At 39.2% G+C, this 23,399-nt stretch overlaps 2 protein-coding genes across 5 annotated transcripts in view; one reads left to right on the forward strand and one right to left on the reverse strand.

Moving 5' to 3' along the window:
- Positions 1-1,851: 1,851 nt before the first annotated feature.
- LOC136677820 (transmembrane protein 178A-like) lies at positions 1,852-11,972 on the reverse strand. The gene is made up of 4 exons (XM_066655473.1): positions 11,235-11,972; positions 8,492-8,605; positions 4,766-4,903; positions 1,852-3,250 (listed from the first exon to the last, which is right to left on the reverse strand). The coding sequence occupies exons 1-4, from the start codon at positions 11,704-11,706 to the stop codon at positions 3,012-3,014; spliced, it is 963 nt and encodes a 320-aa protein (XP_066511570.1). The 5' UTR covers positions 11,707-11,972; the 3' UTR covers positions 1,852-3,011.
- Positions 11,973-13,040: 1,068 nt separating this feature from the next.
- The window catches only part of LOC136677818 (mitogen-activated protein kinase kinase kinase kinase 3-like), a 31,064-nt gene continuing 20,705 nt past the window's right edge, over positions 13,041-23,399 (forward strand). For all 4 annotated transcript variants that reach the window (XM_066655469.1, XM_066655472.1, XM_066655470.1 and 1 more), the window contains exons 1-2: positions 13,041-13,224; positions 20,585-20,642. In XM_066655469.1, the coding sequence (XP_066511566.1) occupies positions 13,132-13,224; positions 20,585-20,642 (151 nt within the window). In that variant the 5' untranslated portion in view covers positions 13,041-13,131. The remainder of the gene's footprint in view (positions 13,225-20,584; positions 20,643-23,399) is intronic.

The following is a 23,399-nucleotide window of genomic DNA, read 5'->3' on the forward strand; positions in this document are numbered from 1 at the left end:
GGGGGGGTGTTTGTGTGTGGGGGGGGGATGTTTTATCTTTGTTTGGAATTCTCACTGTAATAAAGTTTGTTGACTGTGAGGGATGCATTCAGTGTTGTATATTACAGAGTTGATGCTCTAATGTCCCTTAGTGATGCTCCAGATTTACATTTTAAACTGTTTGAACAAATAAGTCGATTTGGTTATGATTTTTTAAACTTTTTTGAGTCTTGTTATATTCATGTTAGGACTGAGTGGGTTTCAGAGCTGTCATTGTATGGACTCCTGAGCAGATAATAATACGATTCAATACATTCCATAATGATTCTAAACTCATTCAGTAGATCAGAGTGTTTCCCAGACTTTTTCTGCAGTGCCCTTTCTAAAGCCACTCATACAAACACGTACACATATTTTGCTTCACATTTTCTATAAAATTAACTGCAAACACCAATTTGTACAAACGCACAACTTCTTCTTATACAAAATCTTTCACCAGTTTTATGTTTGTTTTGGGGGGTTTGTTGATTTGTACATTGGAAGGTTTGAAAGTTAATTTTATTTTGTCCAAATTTAGTGTGTTTTAGTTAGTTTAGTTTTATTTTACTGTAATATGTTGTAATCAATATTTTTTACTTTTACTCCAGAAATAGAACAAACACAAACCAGAAAAAAATTCGCTGCATCCTTTAGAACTGACAACCAGGCAATGATAAATGAATTGAACTCTACAGCTGCCTTTTGTCTTGATAACAGACACAATAAAGTTCAGAGCTGTAGAATTTAGATATAAAATCATATCTGTACAAATGTACAGATTTGTACAGGTCAAAAATCTCTTGTCATGTATTGTTTTGGATTGGCTCAAATGGAGGCATTTTATAATGGCTGTAGGTGTGGAGCAAAAGAAGGTATATTTCTGAGTATTGGTAGGTCGTAGCACATATGCCTATACTTCTTCATTAGAGTACAACATTCATTTTTCTTTTAGCAAAGTTAGGAAACCCATGAGTGTTAATACAGTATGCTATGTTAAGTTCACGTGCATTCAAAAAATCTTGCTTGCTGAAAACATATCCACATGTGCACAGAATTGTGGCATAAATTAACATATGGACCCACCACCACTCTGAACTGGAAAAATGATTACAGACAGTGAATAAATGAATAATTAAAATAAACATTACTTTTGGCAGCTGTGGAAATGTAAAAAAAATGTTCATTCACTTCATTTGGATCACATAGAAAGAGTAACACCATTATCTATAATAGCTAACACTGCTAAACTAAGAAAGAAAACAATATGTTGTGCTCGACTTCTCTAAAGCTCTCTACCTGTTAGGCAGTGCCTGTTCAAGTGTTTTTTTGACATTGGAAAGAGTGCTAAAGATAGGGGGTGGGGCCTTTTTTTTTTTAATAAAGGCAGCTTAAACTTGCTTCTTTCCACAAAATCATCTACTCAGCTCTCTTAATGAAGATGTTTCATGGAAGTGGCATGATTTTCTGACTGATGGAGAAACACAAATTGCAGGAAAGAGTTTTATCATTTTTCCTGATTTGCATTGTTCCTGAAAGCTGTAAAATAGTAATCATTTCAGTGTCTTCTGTTTTAAACACTATAGCTTTTGCTTTCCTTGTACACGCCTCATGATCACAGAAAATTATAAACCTGAAGTTTGGCACAATTATATTTTTTCCTGAAAATATTAATAAATTAAAGAAAATTGTCTTATGAAATCCGGATTGTTTCATTATTTGTCTGGATTGCTGTATATGAACACAAAACAGTACAACACTTTTCACACTCTTTTATTTAATCTTTATTTAGATTTTTATTTACACTTCACTGTCAGGAACACCACAAGGGTTTGATTTAATACTTTGTAACATCTTTATAATGTTTCTGCTGGGTTTGATATAGAGCTCTCTTGCAGTCCATACACTTTAATAGAAACCCAGAATAAGCCTCTTTAATATATTTAGTAACTTAAATACTTTTAAGTTTCCCTAAGCGCAGCAACACAGCTGTAAATATGTGAGGCTTCATCTTATTTGACTTCTTAAAGACATTCCTCTTTAATCAGATTAATATCAACATCTACGTGGCATTATTATGTGTACATCAATTTATTTTAATTAATCAAGGGGAATTCCACCCACCCTTACACAAACTTTGACAGTTTGAGCTGTAAACAAATTGATCAAGAGTGTTTTTGTGTGAAATGACTGATGATAGAAAAACTCCATGAGTCTCCGTGTCTATCACAAATATATAGCATTTTATTTCCTCTCAGAAACTAGCAGAAAACTCCACTCTACATGTGATGATGATGGTGAAGATGATGATAATTCGAAATAATATAAATCTCAACTAAATACGTTTTTTTACCTCATACTGTTATATGTGTTCTGCACCAATTCATGTAAGGAATTTTAAAGAAACGTGTGGTTCTACACAACCACTATCAACAATTCTGACTTCATATGGTTCTCTCAAAACAGTCTCCATCGATTTACTTACATCTAAACCAGAGAATTATTGTGAAAAATTCAGGAAAATCAGTGGAATTCCCCTTTAATTGCTGTTGTGTTTATTTCTGTGGAACAAATAAAGGCTTTAACATCATTACTGACAATCATCACCTCAAATATCTCACACTGTTTTAGAAATAAATTGTGAACATTACATTTACAGCACTGCCCGGTCCCACTGACCAGTAACAACACAGCAGGATTCAGGAGTGTGTCCGTCTCGCTGCTTGGTGTATGTGAGTGAACCATAGAATCACGATAATCACCACAAGCTACACAACTGTCCTGTTTAACTACTGACCATCTGCAAAACCTGTGTGTATATGTGCGCATGTGTGAATGTATGTGTGTGTGTGTGTGTGTGTGTGTCCTTCTCAGAAGTAATTTCCCTTGTAGCACTAGGGAGCAATTAATCCACACAGTCAAGTTTTGTTGAGGGAGGTGCATATAAGTCCAATGGCAAGGGGACTCCTCCGGTCCTGCAGGGGCACTGTGCTGGTTCAAACAGAGGACTCGCGGGCAGTTTTTGAACGAAGTTTGCTGCGAGTGAGGAAGGGGAAAGTGGTGCAGAAACAACCAGATGCAACAGTCAGACCCAGACTCACCCAGGCGCTGTAGATGGACCAGCCATATCCATGATCCACATCTTCCGGCAAGCCGTATATAAATGGAGGATTCCGTGAAAGATCATACGACACACTCGCTGCATACGTACACAGAGAAATTGTACAGAAAATACCTGCAAACAAACACACATGTCAAAGTGGTGTGTTAGTATACTTACTCTAACAGATATTCTACATTTATTTGAGTTTGCACTTTTTCAGATATTTAAAAAATATTTTTGGTTCCCTTAATAAAATTTAATTTAACTTTAAAAAATGTAAGGATATTTGGAATTTAGGAATTTGGAATACACCACAGTCCCTTTATTATCATTGAATTTACTTTTACTAGAATAACTTTTTTCTTGGGCGGCACGGTGGTGCAGCAGGTAGTGTCGCAGTCACACAGCTCCTGGAGGTTGTGGGTTCGATTCCCGCTCCGGGTGACTGTCTGTGAGGAGTTGGTGTGTTGTCCGCGTGGGTTTTCTCTGGGTGGTCCGGTTTCCTCCCACAGTCCAAAAACACACATTGGTAGGTGGATTGGCGACTCAAAAGTGTCCGTGAGTGTGTCTGTGTTGCCCTGTGAAGGACTGGCGCCCCCTCCAGGGTGTATTCCCGCCTTGCGCCCAATGATTCCAGGTAGGCTCTGGACCCCCCGCGACCCTGAACTGGATAAGCGGTTACAGATAATGAATGAATTTTTTTCTTAGCTCCTCCTATATTTGCAGAATTAAGATCACTTTTACAGCACTCTTCCAAATTGAGGAGTAGGGGTGGGGGTGGGATGGGATGTTAATGTTACTTTCTGCAGTACAGCAGTTTCTGCTAAGCCCAGAGTAGCAACAACAGCCTTATTCTGCCTATTATAGGTCAGGGAAATATCACAACAGTTTTGAAGCTGTAATTTTATCCCATAAACAGGCAGGAGTGGAAAATTAATATACAATATACCCAAAATCATTTTACATTTTCTGTGTTGTATATCCCAGGACACCTTGCCCTATTACGGTGCAGAAAATAGTTCAATTCAAAATAGTAAACATTTTAATGTTTCATTAGATGAAGGGAAATTATACATTCTTGTCACTGACATCACACACATTAGTATTTAAATACATTTTACCATTTCTATCAAAATATAGGTCTTCCACAACCTTCAGTGTAGTTCTGTACCTTCTAGTTCATGTTGCCTGTTTTAGCACTAAGGTGCTCCTTAAAATCTTTTTTTTCTGTTTTATTTATTTATTGAGGTTGGAGTAGAATATTTGGAACAGATGAATGAATATGAATGAAGTTTTAAATTTGTGATACACTTTTGAACCTGAGAAAAAGGGGAAGTTTGAGATTTTTTTTCTCAGACAACCACTTGAAGGCAAAAAAAAAATAAGGGGAAAGAAATGCTGACAATGTTAGAAAGAAACAAAAAGAATAAAAGATTAGAAACAAGAGAGAGAGAGAGAGAGAGAGAGAGAGAGAGAGAGAGAAAGAGAGAGAGAGAGAGAGAGAGAGAGAGAGAGAGAGAGAGAGAGAGATGTGAGATACAGACTGGAATAGTGATAGACCGCTGCAGATAGAGAGATAATGGTACAGAGATACAGCCTTATACAGGAATACAGAGATTGGTAGTGAGATATCAAGACATTGTGTACCTGCCATTAGGAAGAGGAGTCCGGAGACGTGCTGGGTGAGACTCTCCTCCCAGAAGAACCCAACTGCGGCTACGATAGACCCACACAACAGAACTGCAGCTGCCATTCCTAAGAATCCAGCAGTGATCCTCCTTAGATCTACACACACATGCACACATACACACATATTTGACAAAATATTTCTGTGGATGATAAGATGGTTGCTATGTGTTCCAAAGAGGTTGATTGGGTATCATTAAGGAACTCCAGGTGGTTCCTGTGGTGGTTGTTATTTGGTAGCTATGGTAAAACACGGATGCCAGTGTTTTGATAGGTGGTTTTTATGGCGTTCCAAATGTTCCTAGTGGTGTATCTAGTTGGTTGCTATGGTATGCAAGGGGGTTGCTAAGCGGGCATTTCTGGTTGTTACTAGGTGGTTAATGTGGTGTTTCCAGAGCTAGGTGTTACAAAGTGTTAATTTAATGTTCTTAGTGGTTGCAATGTGTTGATTAATTTTTTTTTTTTTCATTTTTTCCTCATGCATTGGTAGGTGTATTGGTGACACAAAAGAGTCCAAAGGTGAGCGTAAGAGAGTAAAAGTGTAAAAGAGTGTAAAGGACTGGCGCTCACTTCAGGGTGTGTTTCTGCCTTATACCCAGTGATTCCAGGTAGGCTCCGTACCCACCATGACCCTGAACTGGATAAGTGGCTACATACCACGTACATAATTAATTATTTATTCATTCATTATCTGTAACCACTTATCCAGTTCAGGGTCGCACTGAGTCCAGAGCCTACCTGGAATCATTGGGCACAAGGCAGGAATACACCCTGAAGGGGGCGACAGTCCTTCACAGGGCAACACACACACTCACACATACGGACACATTTGAGTTGCCAATCCACCTATCAACGTGTGTTTTTGGACTGTGGGAGGAAACCAGAGCACCTGAAGGAAACCCACGCAGACACGGGGAGAACACACCAACTCCTCACAGACAGTCACCCGGAGCAGGAATCAAACCCACAACCTCCAGGTCTCTGGAGCTGTGTGACTGCGACACTACCTGCTGCACCACTGTGCCGCATGCATTAATTAATGTTTTTTTTTTTTTTCAGGGCAGCATGGTGGCGCAGCAGGTTGTATCGCAGTCACACTGCTCCAGGGATCTGGAGGTTGAGGGTTCAAGTCCCACTCTGTGTGGCTGTCTGTGAGGGGTTGGTGTGTTCTCTTAGTGTCCGCTGCTCCTGTTTCCTCCCACGGTCCAAAAACACACGTTGGTAGGAGGACTGGCGACTCAAAAGTGTCCATAGGTGTGAGTGTGTGTCGCCCTGTGAAGGACTGGGGCCCCCTCTGGGGTGTGATCCTGCCTTGTGCCCAGTGATTCCGGGTAGGTTCTGGACCCACTCCGACCCTGAATTGGATAAGCGGTTACAGACAATGAATGAATGTTTTTTTCATTAAAAATCTTTTTTTATTGTGTGGTAAACACAATTTTTTATTGTGTCCCCCAGTCACATTTACAGTTCATTCCTATGGACACCACTTTAGGAATACAATGTGGACAGAGCACAAGACTCTCACAGATCATCACACATTCACATATTCACTTACACGCTCAAATATAAAGACACTGTTGCAAAGCCAATCCACCTACTAACATGGGTTTTTGTACTGTGGGAGGAAACCAGAGCACCTGGAGAACAACCATGCAACACAACAAACAGTGACTTAAGGCAGTGAAACTATGTCTAACACTGTACCACTGGACAAAATTTAACATATTTGATTAAAAATGATATACAAACAATTAACAACAAACCTTTTTCTATGCAGAATTGCTGTCAGAATCTTTGCAAAATGATGAATTGTAACAGATAAGGGGGAAAAAGACTAACTATAAAAGGGAATTATTGAAATCTACATCATCAGCTGTCTTAACTGGGTAGTTTATTTCTTAGCAGTTTTGTGAAGAAGATGATGAATAAAATTCCAAGTACAATACACTTCAACTGCAACTAGAAATTTCCATATTTTCTTATTAAAAATACATGTAAAAAATACAAGGTTTGTCAAAAATAATGACATGTAATTAACAATATTTATATATTTTTGTAAGCCTTATCCTAACCTCAACTAAATCAAAATACTAAATACAATATACATTTTGGGGGAAAAAACACTCTACAAATACAGGGCTGTTTTGTTGTGATGCATTTGTCTGTTTGCTCTGTTTTTCTCTGATATTCCAACAATGTCAGGACATTTTACTCCTGAAAATGTATGAAACCACAAACAAGCACACACACACACATACACACTCACACACACACAGCATCTCCATGGTGACCGCCCACACCGCCAGCGCTAACACGTTATTTCCAGCAACTCTGATGGAGCTGAATAATTAACACTGGGACAGTGAGGCACTGGTGTGGAACAAAGACATACGGACCACTGCTCTGCATTAAACATTAATTCTGCAATAAATACAGCAGCAGCGCTAGTGTTAGCACCAATATCAGCACACATACTAAACTTATTACACATGCACTCAGCAAAACAATGACTTTCTAAGCACTACACTTGTCCTCTAATGTCTTTCGGGAGGAAAAAAAGTCATTTACAGGTTAATTATAACAAAAACTAAACCACGTGGTTCCAGTGTAGCAGGGAATAAGCGGATTGATTCCTAGATAGTGTTTCTCTGTTGAATGATTTTGAATTGGCTCTCATAATATCACCATTCTATAAATATGAGCATGGTTTGTTTTGGATAGCAAGTATAGCAGTCTGGAGCATTCTCCAGCAGAGTGCAGCCTTAGCATACAAAAATGTGTACATCCTTTGAAGAGAGGATATACAAATATGTCTGCTCCTCAAAGTGTCATGTATGTATGATCAGTAAAGATTTTCCTTAAACTGGTTTGTATATTTCTTTGTACATTTATTTATTTTGAAATAAGACTCGACTAACTCAAAGCTTTTGGGATAATGGTGGAGATGGGGAATAATATCACTGTGTCTCAATTAATATTAAACTACTTCTCAGATTCCTTTACTGCAGGGAACTGTGTAATAATTCCAACATATACTGATTACCTGTTATTGTTACCATATTACCATATTACCTTTTATTGTTTGTGTGTCATACTAATATAGAATGTGGCATTCATCCTGCTGGATGCAGCAGGTGAGTTTCAGTGAGGTGTGTGTGTGTGTCTGTGTGTGTGCATATGTGTGTGTGTACCAAGAATATATAATCGCTATCCAATTAAAAACATGTACCTCCATTTTGGTCCATGTTTTATTTTACTACATCATCTGAACACAGCAGCTGTCCTTCACATCGTGTGAAAATTTCATGATGAATGGACTAATAGAAATGTTTCAAAATTACTTGGAATTAAATCGTTTTACATTCACTTCACAAATTTAAGAGGGTTATTTTCATTATCCGTTGAAGTTACTATTTTGGGAGATGCATATTTTCAATTGGACAGTGATGATATCACTTTATGGGGACCTAAACCTGTTTACACATTCACATTGTGGAGAATGCGAATGTGTAAACAGCTGGGGGTCCCCACAATGTAAATCATTACATTTATATGTGAAGATGTTAGTTTTAAGATACTAATACTTATGAAAATGTGAATGAAAAGTCTCCACAAAATGAATGGAAATCTATGAAATATCCCCACAATTCATAGATACATGATTTTGTGTGTGTGTGTGTTACTCACGAAGGAGGTGCCACTCATCCTGCTGGATGGTGCGGGTTAGGTTCAGGGGGATGTTCCGGAGGCGGATGGGTTGAGTGAAGTGATATTTGACAGAAGTGCAGCGGTCGGCGATACCTACGTCCAGAAAATAACGGTCAGCATAGCACTCACTGCAGTGGCAAAACTGCTGATACAGCACCTTTAATAACATGCCACACACACTCAGAGGGAGGGAGAGAGAGAAAGAGAGAGTAAGGGAGAGAGACACCGCTCACTCAGAGAGAAAACTGCTGATATCGCACCTTTAATAATACACACCATACTCAGAGAGAGACAGAGATGGAGAGAGACAGCAGTGGGGCTGTAACATAAACACAACCTGATATAATGTATGAAACTAGAGGTAAACTTGGGTTTTAAAACTACAGAATTGTTACTTAGAAGTCCAACATTGTGAGCTCCTCCAATTCTTCAAGTCCTAAGCAAGTTGTATTGTGGTTAGTAGAACTTATAGTACTTGATATATTATGAATATTTTTCTATTGTTGGTTTTATTATAATTGCTGTTGTGGTTGCTATTTATTAGTGTCTCTCCTGTCCCCCTCCTGCCGTCTGACCTTCTGTTGTAGTTTCTGCTTCACTTCCTTGGCTCAGATTTGACGACTGTGGAGCTCTGCAGCTCAAAACACTGCAACAACACGCACACACACACACACACACACACATATAGTGCCCTGTGTCCTTCAGATTTAACCCTGTCAAACTGGAGGAATCCCTCTCATCTCTGGGGAGTCTTTGATTCTGACTGATTCTGACTTTCATTGAGAGCATGGCTGATATTAAACTGCACCCATTGTAGACACAGTGGGACACTCTGGCAAAGTTGCACATGAGCCTAAGTTCACCATGCACAATGCCAACAGTCTGACAGGGGGAACAATGAAGCTGAATCTGTATCTTTGCGATGAGTTAGATATGAGTTTTTAATCCCAAACTAATCAGTACCTCAGTACTTGACCTCGTTAATTTTTATGACTGCATACTGTTAAAGTCTCACAGAAATGTTCCAACAGATAATGTAAAGTTTACTTAAATGAGTCGTGAGTGTTAATACAGTAAAGAGGATCAAAGTCTGGATTAATACCCTTTTATTCTGACAAAACATTGGATGAGGGTGTGTCTACAAACTCTTGGCCATATAATGTACACAACTTATGGTCTCTGTTGGGACAAATCCTTATATCCTGAAAAGACCTACCTGTAAAACATTCTTAACATTGAAAATAAGTTTTGTAATAAAAAAATGTGTTAGTCTTTTTGGAGCATTTCTACTTGTCCATTCAATGTAACATTTCAAACAAGTCAAAGAAGTTACAGTCTGTTTACGTTTGATAAATACCGTCACATGCTGTCTACGTATATTTGTATTGAGTAATAATATAGTCTTGTAGAGTCTTGTGCTGTTTGTATTGAGCAGAAAATGGATGTATAATTGGAGAGAGCGATTTAAAGGTGAATGTGAAGGTCGTCGGACCTGCAGCGGTCAGCTCTCATCGCTCAGACCTCCGTCAGCTCCTAATCTCCATCGACCGCCAATCACATCCAATTCCCTCACCTCCCTCACCTCTACACCTCCCTCACCTCCACTCTTTCATCCTTTCATCTTTTTATCTGCAACTTCAAAGCCCTGCCACAGTCAAGGTGAAGGAGGACTGGAGCATTACGTGACAAAAAAAAATCCCTGAAATAAGCCCCAGGAATGAGAGTTCAACAGCTTCAGATAAAAACAAAAACACCATGGCCTTCAATTACTACTGCTACTGACTGTAATCACAATATCAACACAACAAAACAAATCTACAGGGTGAACAACAACCTTGATAGCCATACATATATTTTCTGATCAATATTTGTAGTCAATCTGTACATCTTTCAGTGACTTATTATCCTACAGACCTCTGCTCTAATGACCCTTGTATGTCGGTAGATACCTGATTGTGTAGATGTGTAGGTAGGTAGCACTTTATTGATATCAGAAGAAAACTGCAGAATTCTCTAATCTAAAAATAAACATGTTTTTTTTAACCTTAAATATAGAGCATAGGATTATGGTTAAGGTTAGGATTAGACTACGTTCAAATAATAATACAAAATAATAATTTTACTCCACATAGTAGAGAGATGCACCCCCCAATCTAGCCCACCTGAAAATATGCCCAGATTAAGAAGCCTTTTTTCTCTACCATATTAAGTAGTCAGAACTGTAATATTATTATCTTTAATCTGGCCGTATGATGTCAGTTCTGTGTCCAGTGTTAACTTGCTTATAGCAATATTAGTGTTTTTACATTATTTATATTATCTTCATTAAATGGTCCATGTGCTAATATTTCTTTACCTCTCCCTTAATACATTTATTAACAACCTCCTTCACCTTCATTACTGACTTTACTTTCCTATTATTTATTTAGTTATTTATTTATTGCTTTATTTATTGCTTTACCCTTACTAACAAACCTTTCCCCTTGCCTTTATTAACTATTTTATTAACTATATCCCTCGCCTTAACCTTTACTAATAACTACACTCCTCCCCTTACCTTCTTTCATAACTACACCACTCCTTTTATATATATTAATACCCACACCCGTCTCTTTATCTTTATTATTAATTACACCCGTCCCTTTATTATTGACTACACCTCTCCTCTTAGCTTTAATAATAACTACACCCCCACCCGCACCTTAAAAACACGCCCCCATACCTTTGCTGATAAGAGTGTCTATGTCCTGGTCCCTCCCCCGGAAGTAGCACTTCCTCCAGAGTCCGGAGTGTGTGGGGAACAGTGGTCTTCCGCACTCCGTCTCAAGGATGCCGAGTCCGGCGATAGCTCTCCAGTTCTCCAGCAGCTCCTCCTCTGTGCTGCCCACATGTATCGGTCTAGCGCGCGCCACACCACCGGCTCCGACCACGCTTCCGCGCCGTGCGCCCCGCCCCCCTATCGCCGTAGCCCCGACCCCAGCTGACGTGGCTCCACCCCCCTCCACCAGCGGCAGGTGGTAGATGGGCATGTCCCTGTTCTTCTGGTCGTTGGAGTCCGAGCCCTTGCGGTCGCAGTTGCGCTTGTGCGTGCGCGTGTCCGTCTCGTACCAGTGGTCCGAGCAGAGCGCAAGAAGCAGCAGGAGCAGAGCGAGCGCGCTCACGCACACCGAGAGCGCGGGAACGCAGCGCTCCATCACTCTGTCTGTCACTGTGTCAAAACAATATCACGATATCTATCGCTCAGTCTACCTCTGAGGCACGCGCACAGGGCGGGGACGCATTCGCGAGTGCCCATCACTCGCGCGCGCTCACATCCTAGCACATAAACATGCACGCTCTCTATGGAAGCATGCTACGCCCAGCCAGAGCACGCGCACCTCTCTCGCTTTTTTTCTTTATTCTCCCTCTCTCTCCCCCTCTCTCTCACTCTCTCTAGTTTTATAAATGTATATCTTACTCTTTCTCTCTCACACGCATCCTTTCTCCCTTTACCGTTCTCCCGTTTCTCTCCCTCCCTCCTCTCTCTTTTTTATATATAACCTCTCAATACCCCCCTTTCTCTTTTATTCTTTCTAGTGCATAAACAAATAAATGCACAGCCCTATCTTCTGTTCTATTTCTCTCTCGGTTTCTCTTGGTCTTCTTCTTCCTCTTACCTCCTCTTCTGTGCAAACACAGCCTCTTTCTCTGGCTATATTTATCTGCTCTCTCTCTCTCTCTCTCTCTCTCTCCTTCTCTCTCTCTCGCGCGCTCTCTTTCTTCTGTGTGTGCGTGAGTGTGTGTGTGTGTTCGGTGTCCTCTTTGTGTCCGTGTCCCGGTGCAGTTGATGATGGTGATGATGATGAAGGTGAATTAAATCCCGTGTCCAGCGCGTGAGTGAAGGATGCTCTCTGTGCAGAGCCAACAATAGCGGCGATGGTGATGGGGCGGGGCCAACACACACACACACACACAAACTCAACCGCACTGATGATGATGATGATGATGGTGATGATGAAGGGCCCGGTAACCTCGTGCACAAATAAAAAAAGGGCAAACAATACAGCTCCGCCTCCTTGCAAGCTGAGAAGCCAATGAGATGTGAGGAATGAAATCACCATGAGACTGAGTTCAATTCCTATTGGAATTTTCCGTTCCACCTTAAATATTGCAGCAGTTACATTCTGGCACACTTTAACATATTTTCCTGTCTACCTTGAATATGACTATAGTGATAAAGATGATGATAATGATCAATCTAGTGCCCTATGTGTTAAAAGGATAGCACTGGAATTTGTTCCACATTAAATTGCAGTTACACCGTTGTTTCAACAGCTGTACACTTTTTAAAGGAAAAGTGGAAAAATCCGAGAAGAATCTTAAAGCAGTAAAAACTAGCAAGTGATAACACAGGTGCTCTATTCCTATGCGCCCTACCAAGTGAGCATACCTGATTTTATAATTGGAACAGAGCCGGGTGGATTTACCAGCTGGCGCATGCGCATGCGCTGTAATATTCCAAAGGAAGCCATGTTAAAGTAGAGGAGTGAGGCTGAGATTGTTGTTGTTTTTGTTGTAGTTTGGTGTTGAGTGTGTTTATGTTTACTGGTGCGCGAAGGCGCAGGTGTGTGTAGGTGAGGATGAGCGGAAGTGACCTGTGCAGGAGGAACCCGCAGCTGGACTTCGAGCTCATCCAGAGGATCGGCAGCGGAACGTACGGAGATGTGTACAAGGTAAACATAGCTTTAAACCGGAGCTAAACACGGCTCTATCGGAGTTAAACTGGGGATAAACTGAATTTAAACTGGGGAAACAAGGGTTTTACCGAGATTTTCACCGGGGCAAAACAACGCTCAAGTCGCACATAAACCGAGGTGTAAACTTGGGATAAACCAGGGTTAAACATGGAAATTAACCTAACTAGAGATATAAACCGAATTTAAAACCAGGGTTTTATTGTGTTCATACAATGTGTTGCTATAGAAACATGGATTTACAGTGTATATGGTGTGTGTACACGGTGCTTTTACAGTTCATGTGCTTGTTGTTTTAGGGTATTTACAGTGTGTTACAGTGTGAGGGTAATCTGTTTACAGTGCAGTGCCTTGTACATGAGTCTTAAGTGTCTGCTGAAAATGTGTGTACAGTTTCATGTGTTTGGTTTAATGTCAAAGTATGTGCAATTGAAAGTGCTACATTGACCGTTTTTTTAAGCAATAGGCATTGAATACTGGACTTTGTACTGTTGGTACTGGACATTGGGCATCAAATATATTAGTGTGCACTGAATATTTGACATTGAGGCACAATGCACAGACCCCTGGACTTGGGAAATTGGCTACTATACACTGGGCATCAAACAGTGGGTACTGGGCACTGGACATCAGAAACAAAATTGATTTTTGTTGGTTCAGTTCCCTTTCTTTAGGAGTAAACTGATTTGCACTTGGGTATGAGAGTTTTTCCATCTATTACAACATATTTTTGGAAACATAGCAAGTGCCTGACAGAAGGGTTTGGATATTTACATACAAGTGGTGATCGTCTGACACAATTATTATTTTCAGTGTTGTTTAAATTGTGCTTCAGAAAGACACTTGCTGGCATCCTGTAATGTCACTGCTAATTTAAAGCCATCTATTAATATTTTTTGAATGTTATTATTTAGGAATACATCATCACACTGCTGTCTGAACTCATCAATTATTGGATCATGGCACTCTTTATTGTCTTGGAGAAGACTAACTGTGATTGAGTCATCTGCGTGCTTTAAGATATACCCCTCCTCCTACAGATTTTACAGTAATTTTTTAAAATAGAGGAATAAAACAGTCTTGTGGAGACTGGAAAGCCAGTAAATAAACAAAAACTCTCAGTGAATGAGCCATTTAAGTTGACTCTATGGGTCCTTTTTGTAAAAAAAAAAAGATGCTAAATCCACCATTCCAAGCTACAGTCCAGGGAGTAATTATTCACCAATCTTTCTGTCAATAGATGTGACAGGATAATATTGAAAGCTGATGAAAAATCAATTGTGTTTCAGATATCAGTGTGTCACATTGTGTGCCATCTAACTAGAATTCTTTGTGTAAAGCTTGAATTTAGGTGTCTCAACAGAGAAGTCTGAGTGGAGGAACATATGTTTGTTAGTGGAGGAATCTGAGCAGAAGGAGAGAGTGTGGCGGAGGAGTGTCAGCGTGTATGATCTGAGTGACAGGAGGTGTCTGATTGTAGGAGTCTAAGCATAGGTGTGTGTGTGAGAGAGAGAGAGAGTGAGCATGTCTAAGTGATCTGACCAATACTCTTGTGCTTACATTTTATACTAGATTTTGGAACATTGCTGTGAGCATTCAGTCTACAACAGTCATTAGTCATGGTCCTCTAAGGCTTATATTTGGAATAATTGTTGGGTACTTTTTAATTCTGACATTGTTTGTTTTCTGTTTTTTTATGTAAAATAATACGTTTCCTATGGTTATATAATTAACTGGAGTATAAAGCGTTCTGATTTGGATTCTATTTACGAATATAGAAGCACTCTTTCTTTTCCTTTTGTTCGAATCACATCCAAAACAAAAACAATGGCACTGGAAATGCTTTGAAAATACAAGAGAACAAAATAACAGTGTTATTACAAACTATTTAAAATCACTGTATTTTTTTCTTCTGTTTGAGCTTTGAGAAAATATCGACCGGACAACCTAAATTTTTTACTTTATTTTTTAATAAAATAGTTTGATGTATTTTGACAGATTGCCCCACCCTTTCAGCCTGCAGCTGTTTAGGTCCACCTACTTACACTGAAGTAATAAAGAGTGTTGCAGGCCAGCATCACCAGGACAGCCAACCAGATAGGAGCTTGTTTACGCATATTAGCCTCAAAAACACAGCAACAGAAGCAATTGGTCTGTTGGAAACTTCTTGAGTATAAAAAAATCCAATGAATTTACCATGTTTTTGGTTCATAAAACAGCAGTTTTTTTATGGTTACATGTAGAGCTCTAGAATTTAGGCTCTTTAATGCAGCATGTAGATCCTGTAGTGATATAAGCTTTCAAGAATTTGATGTGATTCCTCTGCTCTGATGATCTCTCTAGTGTTTTTCAGCACAATCTTGGGTTGTTTCCGAAGTTTTTCAATCAAGCTCCAGTGAATGCTTGAGTGGAATTTTCCATCCAGTCCGGAAAATTCTCCACATTGACTCTATTATTTACAGCTGTGCTCACTAATTTCGAAAGTCCTGCCACTTCCCTTAAATATAGTCCACAAGCTGAGAGATGTTTAATGCTTATGTAACTTTAGCACTAGAGCTATGCGGATACTAACTAGACACCTAAATTGTCATGTACTCGCCTCACACTGTGCTAGTGAGGCTGGGATTGCTTTTTTCCCTCCAGCTTCCTTCCCAGATTTTCTGATCCACCTTAAATGGTGCCTCGTGCTAGAATGTAATTTAACCATTTAAGGTGGGCTGGAAATTTAGAACAAGAAGTTGATGCTTACAGCATTCAGCCAAAATTAAAAAATTTTTTCCCTGCTATTCTAACACTTGTCCACTATCCACTCTGGGGCACCACTTGTCCATCGTCATGGTCAGGGACACCACTAGACCACAACAGAGCTGCCAGTATTTGAATGGTGGGTTATTCTTAGCAGTGACACGGATGGCCTGTTAGTGTGTTCCACTGGTACAAGTGGAGCACAGACAGCAGTGCTGCTGGAGTTTTTGCACACTTTGCTGTCACTGCTGGACTGGGAATTATCCACCAGCCAAAAACATCCAGTTGGCAGCATGTGGGGGCAGTGTCCTGTGACCGCTGGTGAAGACCTGGAGCATGACTAACACAAACTGCAGCAACAGATGAGCTACTGTCTCTGACTTAAGCTGTGTCTAATTCAGTGTGCACAGTTTTTATAAACTCCAGCAGCACTGCTGTATCTGAGCTACTTATTACAATGCAACACACACTAACCACAACACCACCACCACATAAGTGTCACCTCAGTGCTTAGAATGACCCACTACCCAAATAATACTTACTATTTGTTTATATGTTTAGGGTCCTGACCATTGAGGAGCTGGGAGAAATTGTGCTCATAATGTAAGCAGAGCAACAAATGGACCATGGTCTCTAATTGTAGAACTAAAGAATGTGCCTAAATGCTAGGTGGAACTGGTAAAATGGACAAAGAATGTTGTAACCAGGAGGTGATTTTTCTGTTATAGCTGATTGGTATAATATTAGTTTCTGCATGGTGTTGGCATGGTATCTCTAATAGCTTTGATTCTAATTCTAATTTTAGCTGTACGTTTGTCCATTCTTATTTATAAACCAATCAGTACAAGTAGTTGTATCTTATGTCCTCCCAAACACTTTACCGGTCTGTTTAGCTATGCTAGACCCCTTTTGGAATGTAGGGTAACCCAGAATTTTCCAGATATTTCTCTGAGGCTGTATGTGTGAGTGCAAATGTCTGAATCTGTACTGGCCATTACCCAATTTATTTATTTTTTTTCAGTCAGCCCCCTAGTACATTGTAAAAAGAGTTTTCAGTCTTTGAAAACTCCAATAAAGAGGAAATCTGAAGGAATGTAATGAACTTGAAACTGTGAGTTATGGCTATGGCTTTGGTACTCTCAGGGAGAGATCCCAGCATGCACTGCGGGCCCACCTTTTTCACTTTTTTGAGGTTTTATTTTCATTGTTGTGAGTTGTGAGGGTTGGAGTAATATATAGAATGCTTTTAGGTTGTTTATTGGTCTTTCTTTGTAGCGAGAACTGTGTTTTGTCAGAGCCCTCACCCTCAGAATGAAACACTGCATCTTTGGTGAGGTTCCGACTGAGTCTCTTTACAAGCCATGCCCAAATGATACCTGTCGCTTGTTCTTGTTCTTGTTCTCTGATGTTCTTTTCAGAATGTTTTAATAAAGTGTTAAAGGCAACTATGACAAATAATGACATTTAAAAACATATTGTCAATACTTCTTTTAACTTTTTTTTTTTAGTTGAAGCTGGTATCATTTTTTACAGTGTACTAAGTCCTGAGTGAACTTATGTCCGAATAGACCTGGTAATGTTCAGGTGAATTCACAGTGAATTCTTGATGACTGTTTCTTTTAAATAAAATTAATTGTTAAGGTGTAAACATATTTTTTGTTGTTATCCCCACCCATATTTAAGTTGAAGTTATTCCTGAAGTGTTTCTGCATCATAGTTCTGAAGGAAGTGTGCAAGTACTGTGCAAGTAAACAAGGAAACTGAGGGAGTTACATATTTGTAGACTATCACTTTGAGTGTCTCTGTGTATTTCTCCCTCTCCCTCTCTCTCTCTCTCTCTCTCTCTCTCTCTCTCTCTCTCTCTCTCTCTGTATGTTCTCTTCAGCTGGGGTTGTTTATGTGCATGTGTATCTTTTCAGTTGAAGGTATGTAAGCTGCAGATCAGTCTTAACTCAAGTCTGTTTCTGAGAGTGATTTTTTTTTGTGTGTGTATGTCTGTGTTTGTGTGTGTATTCTCTCCTCAGCGGGAGATGTTTATGTGCGTTTGTATCTTTTCAGCTGGAGGTGTGTGAACTGCAGATGAGTCTAGACATGTGTCCATTTCTGAGAGTAATATTTAATTTTTTTGTGTGTGTGTGTCTTATAGGCTGTAATTCCAGGGTGTTCTCACATAGCCTACAGCACTGAGTAAATACACACTGTGCTGTGTTTACCTGCAGTATATCATTTATGAATTATTAATAAAATGAATGGAACATTACAGAGATGACTTTTGGTATATCATTTTTGGAGATATCTTTTGGTTGCTTATGTTGTTGCATTGTTAACTGTTTTTTTTTAAGTTGTGTTTTTGTGTGGTTTATGAGTGTGTTGTTAATCGTTGTGTATTAGATCCCTGTTCTGTATTCTTTGCTGGGTTTTGCAGCTTTAGCGGAAAATGATTGGCCTACTTTCTACTGACTCTGTGCCAAAACCCATCTCTCTCTCTCTCTCTCTCTCTCTCTCTCTCTCTCTCTCTCTCTCTCACATCATGTTACAAAGTTTTGTTATAGAAACAATGTGCTTCTTTCATGTAACCCCCCCTCACACTCACACACACACACACACACACATATATATTGTGGCTGCTGATAGTGTTATTGATTAGCCCTAAGCTAGTTGGGTGAGGCTGTAGTTTGGGAATGTTTCACTTAGCACTGTTTCATGAACAAAATAGCATCTGTCAGAGGTCACAGGTTTTTTTTAGTTTTGCTGCTATTTAAATCCATTATGTGTGCTTTAATGTATTTGTGATGCAATGTCTGTACGGGCCAATAAATTCTGGCAGCTCTGAACTGCGCCACTGGGTTTTAATGTCAATTCTGACTACTCTCTGGAAGTTTACTCTCCCCAGATCCATATTACACCTAATGCTCAGCTTTCTGGGATGGAGCTGTTTCAAGATTGAGCTCTCTCTCTCTCTCTCTCTCTCTCTCTCTCTCTCTCTCTGTCTCTCTATCTCTTATTATATATATAATGAATTTTGGGTTTTTATTGGATGAAAGCCATAATCATCAACATTAAAAGAAATAAATGCTTGAAACAGATCATTCTGTAATCAATGAGTTTTTGATGATATTCTAATTTATTGATGTGTGTGTGTGTGTGTGTGTGTGTGTGTGTGTGTGTGTGTGTGTGTACACGCACATATACAGACTGCAGTCCACTGTGACACTGATGTCTGGCACATAGCAGTGTGTCAGATTTTTTGAGCACAACACTTGGGTTAAGAATGTCCACTGACATAACACATCCAGCCAAAAGTGTCTTGTGGGCAGCTTTCTGTGAGCACTAATGAAGGACTAGTGGCTGACTAACACAAACTGCAGAAACAGATGAAGTACTGTTACTGACTTTACATCTAAAGTATGGACCAGCAATAAAGGTGTGTCTATTACAGTGGGCAGTGTTTTTTAAAAACTCCAGCAGCACTGCTGTGCCTGATTGGCTTGTACCACTGCAGCGCACCCTAACACTGTATCACTCCACCACTACTTCAGTTTCACTGCAGTGCTGAAAGCTATCCACCACCCAATAATACCTGATCTGTGGAAAATTTGGACTCTGTAGTCCAAATTTAAAAGTTTGTAATTACAGAACTACAAAGCGCATCTCTTTTACCTATTTTAGATAAAGTTGAAATGCACAGTAAATGTAGAAGTACTATAAACTCCAGCTCTAACTTTGTGTTTGTGTGAATTGTATATACCCATTGATCTGTGAGTTTTAATTTTGGAAAAAAACTGTTCCAGTCCTCCTTGTCCTTCTCCTTCTCCTCCTCTTTCTTCTTCTGTTCTGTTCTCTTTTTCTTCTCAGCTGTGATCTCTGCAGGTCTGTAAGAAGTTGCACTGTTGCCAAGACGACAAAGAGAAATGTTTGGACGATGTATTAATTGAATCTGTTCTGGTCTTGTCTCCTTTGATTGAACGTGATTCTGAATTTAATGAATGTTTCATTTCTCTTCATTACGTTAATGACAACTCTCTGAGTCTCCATCACTGTGTGTGTGTGTGTGTGTGTATGTTACTGCCACTGTTGCAGTAGTTACTAAAAAATAAGTGATTAGAATAATTACAAATGTACAATTTATTTCTCTCAAAGTGTAAATTCTTCTTTCTTTTATTACTTTCATTATTTATTTCCCTCTAAACCCAAACACATCTGAAACAACAACAAAATATAAAAGAAAAACCCATATTTATTTATAGAGAATCAACTAAACATTTTAAAAATGTATTTTGCTGACTCTGAACAACAGACTGTTTCTAATTAAAATGATGAATATAATGATGAGACTAGTCACAAAATATCAGGCTCTTAATTAAATAAATGGAGATATGTTTCTGAACAGAAACCAGTGTAAACTGTTGCTGGTACCACATTAAACACATACACAAGTCAAACATAGGCATGGCAATCTATAAGAAAGAACTGCTTAGTTACAAGAAAACGTGATTACGTTATTTTTACATCTTACATTGTTCCTGGTTTCTGTGAAAACACTTCAAATAGCTGAGTGTGTTTTGTGCTGATGTGTGTTTTGTTTTCCTGTCAGGCACGAAATGTCAGCACTGGGGAACTGGCCGCAATTAAAGTTATTAAACTGGAGCCAGGTGAGTTTACCTCCTCTCACACACACTGTGTCTGCATAACACCAGTATTACAATAAACTGCACACCCTGCATTCATTACCCACACTGACGCAAACTACGTACACTAAACAATGCAGCACCTACCAGTTTAGTACTACCATACTCACTATATACACAAACTAATCCCCCATCACTATATTCACCACATACAGCAAAGTCTACCTCCATAACACATTTAGATACACTACACACACAGATGTTTTTGACAGTGTTTAAGTTGGTGTTTGTGACTGTGTTAGAATTTAAAGAAAAAAGATCTGTAAAAAGAAAAAAAAACTGTACCACACAGTTATATAATCAATATAATCTGAATATGTGGGTGTGATGTATACTAGGGCTTTTCTTATATTTAGTGTAGCTGTGTGTTTGTGTTTGTGTGGTGATTATGGAGCTGGTGGGGGTCTGCGCAGGCGGAGTTTTAAACCTGTTCAAAGAGAGCAAGTGTGTGTGTGTGTGTGTGTGTGTGTGTGTGTGTGTGTGTGTGTGTGTGTGTGTCTCGTTAAACTCTGTCTGCCAGCGGGGGGCTTGTCTGGAAAAGACGCTGAGAATGTAGCAGTTCAATAGAACGCTGTATCCACAGAGAAGATTGTGGATAAATGTCCTCTGTCCTTACTGTTTTATTTTTTTGCAAACCTTTTATCTGTATCTACCCTTTATGTTGTATCTGTATCTACCCTTTATGACATCATGTGATTTCTCAGAGATGCTGCTGATTATAAACAACATGATCTAACAGAGAAGAAAATGTATTCAATTTTTTGTCAGAGAATGATCAGGCAAATACATGAATATGAATGTATTTCAAACGCCAATCATGCTTGATAATTACACTGATTAAACCAGTCATAAGCTCTTACAGTTCTGAACTGGCTCAGAAAGAACTCACGCACTCACTCAGAAAAAGCACAGTGCACAGTGATGATTTAAAGATATTTTAAGGTTAAAGCAGCTCTGTGGTGAAAAAGGGGCATTGGAGGAATTATCAATGAAGAGGGGTATTTTGGAGGATTATGAGAGAGAGAGAGAGAGAGAGAGAAAATGTGCGTGTGTCTTCATGTAAAATGAATGAAGGTGTTCAGCTGGAGGAGAAAGCGGGAACTGTCCACTCTGAAATAGATCTGTACAGAGAATCAATTCAGTACGTTTCTTCACATCTTATTTCTGTGTATGTATAAATAAATACACATACACACACACAAACTATCCAGTCCATATTTTAAATTCTTCATTAAATTAATATCGACTGTGTCTGCTGGAACTGAACAAATCTTAAGTACATGAAGATCAGGAAATATGGTGTGTATGTGTGTCTTTTAAGTAGACTAGTGAAGGTCTAGGGATTAATTGGATTTGTTTAAACTTGACAAAGATCAACATTTATATTGGTTTAGTTGTCATGAGGATAGAACCTGAAGAGCTGTGCTAACTGCTAACTGCTAACCTGCTGTGTGTGTGTGTGTGTGTGTGTGTGTGTTGAGTGCTGCAGTGAGCTCATATATAATGCATGTGTTTGGAGGTCGCTCTCAGAAATGTCACCAGCATCCGCCTGAGTGTCAGCTCAGCAGTGTTTGTGTGTGTCTATGTGTGTTACAAAAAAGAGGGTTTATGTGTAGGTCTGTTTACAGTTAGAGCTATACACTTCTTCCAATCTTTGTTTGAATTGCTCTGACTCTGTGTTGTGCTGCTAGTGAGCAATGATTAATGAAAGAGGCTTTTAAACCAAATAGAAATATTTTAGTATAGATTGTGTGTGTGATTGTGAGTGGTTTGGATAGGGTAACAGGTTTATGTAAGTGTCAATGTGTATGTGCACTCTATCATCACATTTTCAACAATCAGGAACACATACTATTACAGATATATTTACCATTATAAACATTATATCACCTACACGCACACTTTCTAACATCTTTATCATCTCCCACCCACACAACGGTGTGTGTGTGTTTTTATGTTTTATTCAGAAAAAAAATGTAAGTCTCTTCAGATCTGAAGATTTTTACATGTGATTTCAGAAGAATCATGTATTATAAACATTACTCTGTTGTTATAACCGTGTTGTTGGAGCCAAATATTTGAAACTCTGTGTTTTTAAAGGCTAATATTGTTTCTGTTGAGCATGAGTTTGTCACAGTTCACCCACACTTTTTAATGTGTTACAACCTTCTCACACCTTCATGAGAAGGAGTTATTAAAAGGAGAGACTGTGAGATAACAGAATTATAAGTGCCTCATGGAACTGACTCACTCACTCGTGTTTAGCAGGTTTGTATATTCCACCAGGGGGCTGCTGTATTTATTTTTCACCACTGAGGGCAGGAGATAATTAAAGCAGATTATCCAGTAATGTTTTATTTGGTAATGAAATATCTTAATGTTGCCATTGTTGACGAAGTGCATAATGGTATTATAATTTTGCGTATTATTACATTACTGAGAAATTATTGAGAGAGAGAGAGAGAGAGAGAGAGAGAGAGAATAAGTGTGGGAGAGGAAGAGAGTGACAGAGAGGGATGGATAGATTTTTCCTGCCAGACAAGTGTGTGGTGAGTTATTAAGTGTATGGTGTGTTATCAGTGTGTGGTGGGGGTGTCAGTGACGGGCTGCTGCTGAGCTCTGCGTGGAGTTTATGTTTTAATGAGGAATTACGTAAGTTTAAAACACTATTTATCCATGTGGCAGTGAGGAAAAATCTTTACTGAAAAATCAACTTTTAAT

This window comes from Hoplias malabaricus, chromosome Y (genome assembly GCF_029633855.1).
Source record: "Hoplias malabaricus isolate fHopMal1 chromosome Y, fHopMal1.hap1, whole genome shotgun sequence".
Lineage (NCBI taxonomy): Eukaryota > Metazoa > Chordata > Actinopteri > Characiformes > Erythrinidae > Hoplias > Hoplias malabaricus.

Excerpts from the sequence above, each read along its gene's own strand:
- LOC136677820 (XM_066655473.1), bottom strand. The coding sequence starts at position 11,706 with ATGGAGCGCTGCGTTCCCGCGCTCTCGGTGTGCGTGAGCGCGCTCGCT. Across the intron at positions 8,606-11,234 it reads AGACACTCTTATCAGCAAAG|GTATCGCCGACCGCTGCACT; the intron begins GTATGGGGGCGT and ends TTCTGGACGTAG. Across the intron at positions 3,251-4,765 it reads ACTCCTCTTCCTAATGGCAG|GTATTTTCTGTACAATTTCT; the intron begins GTACACAATGTC and ends GTTTGTTTGCAG.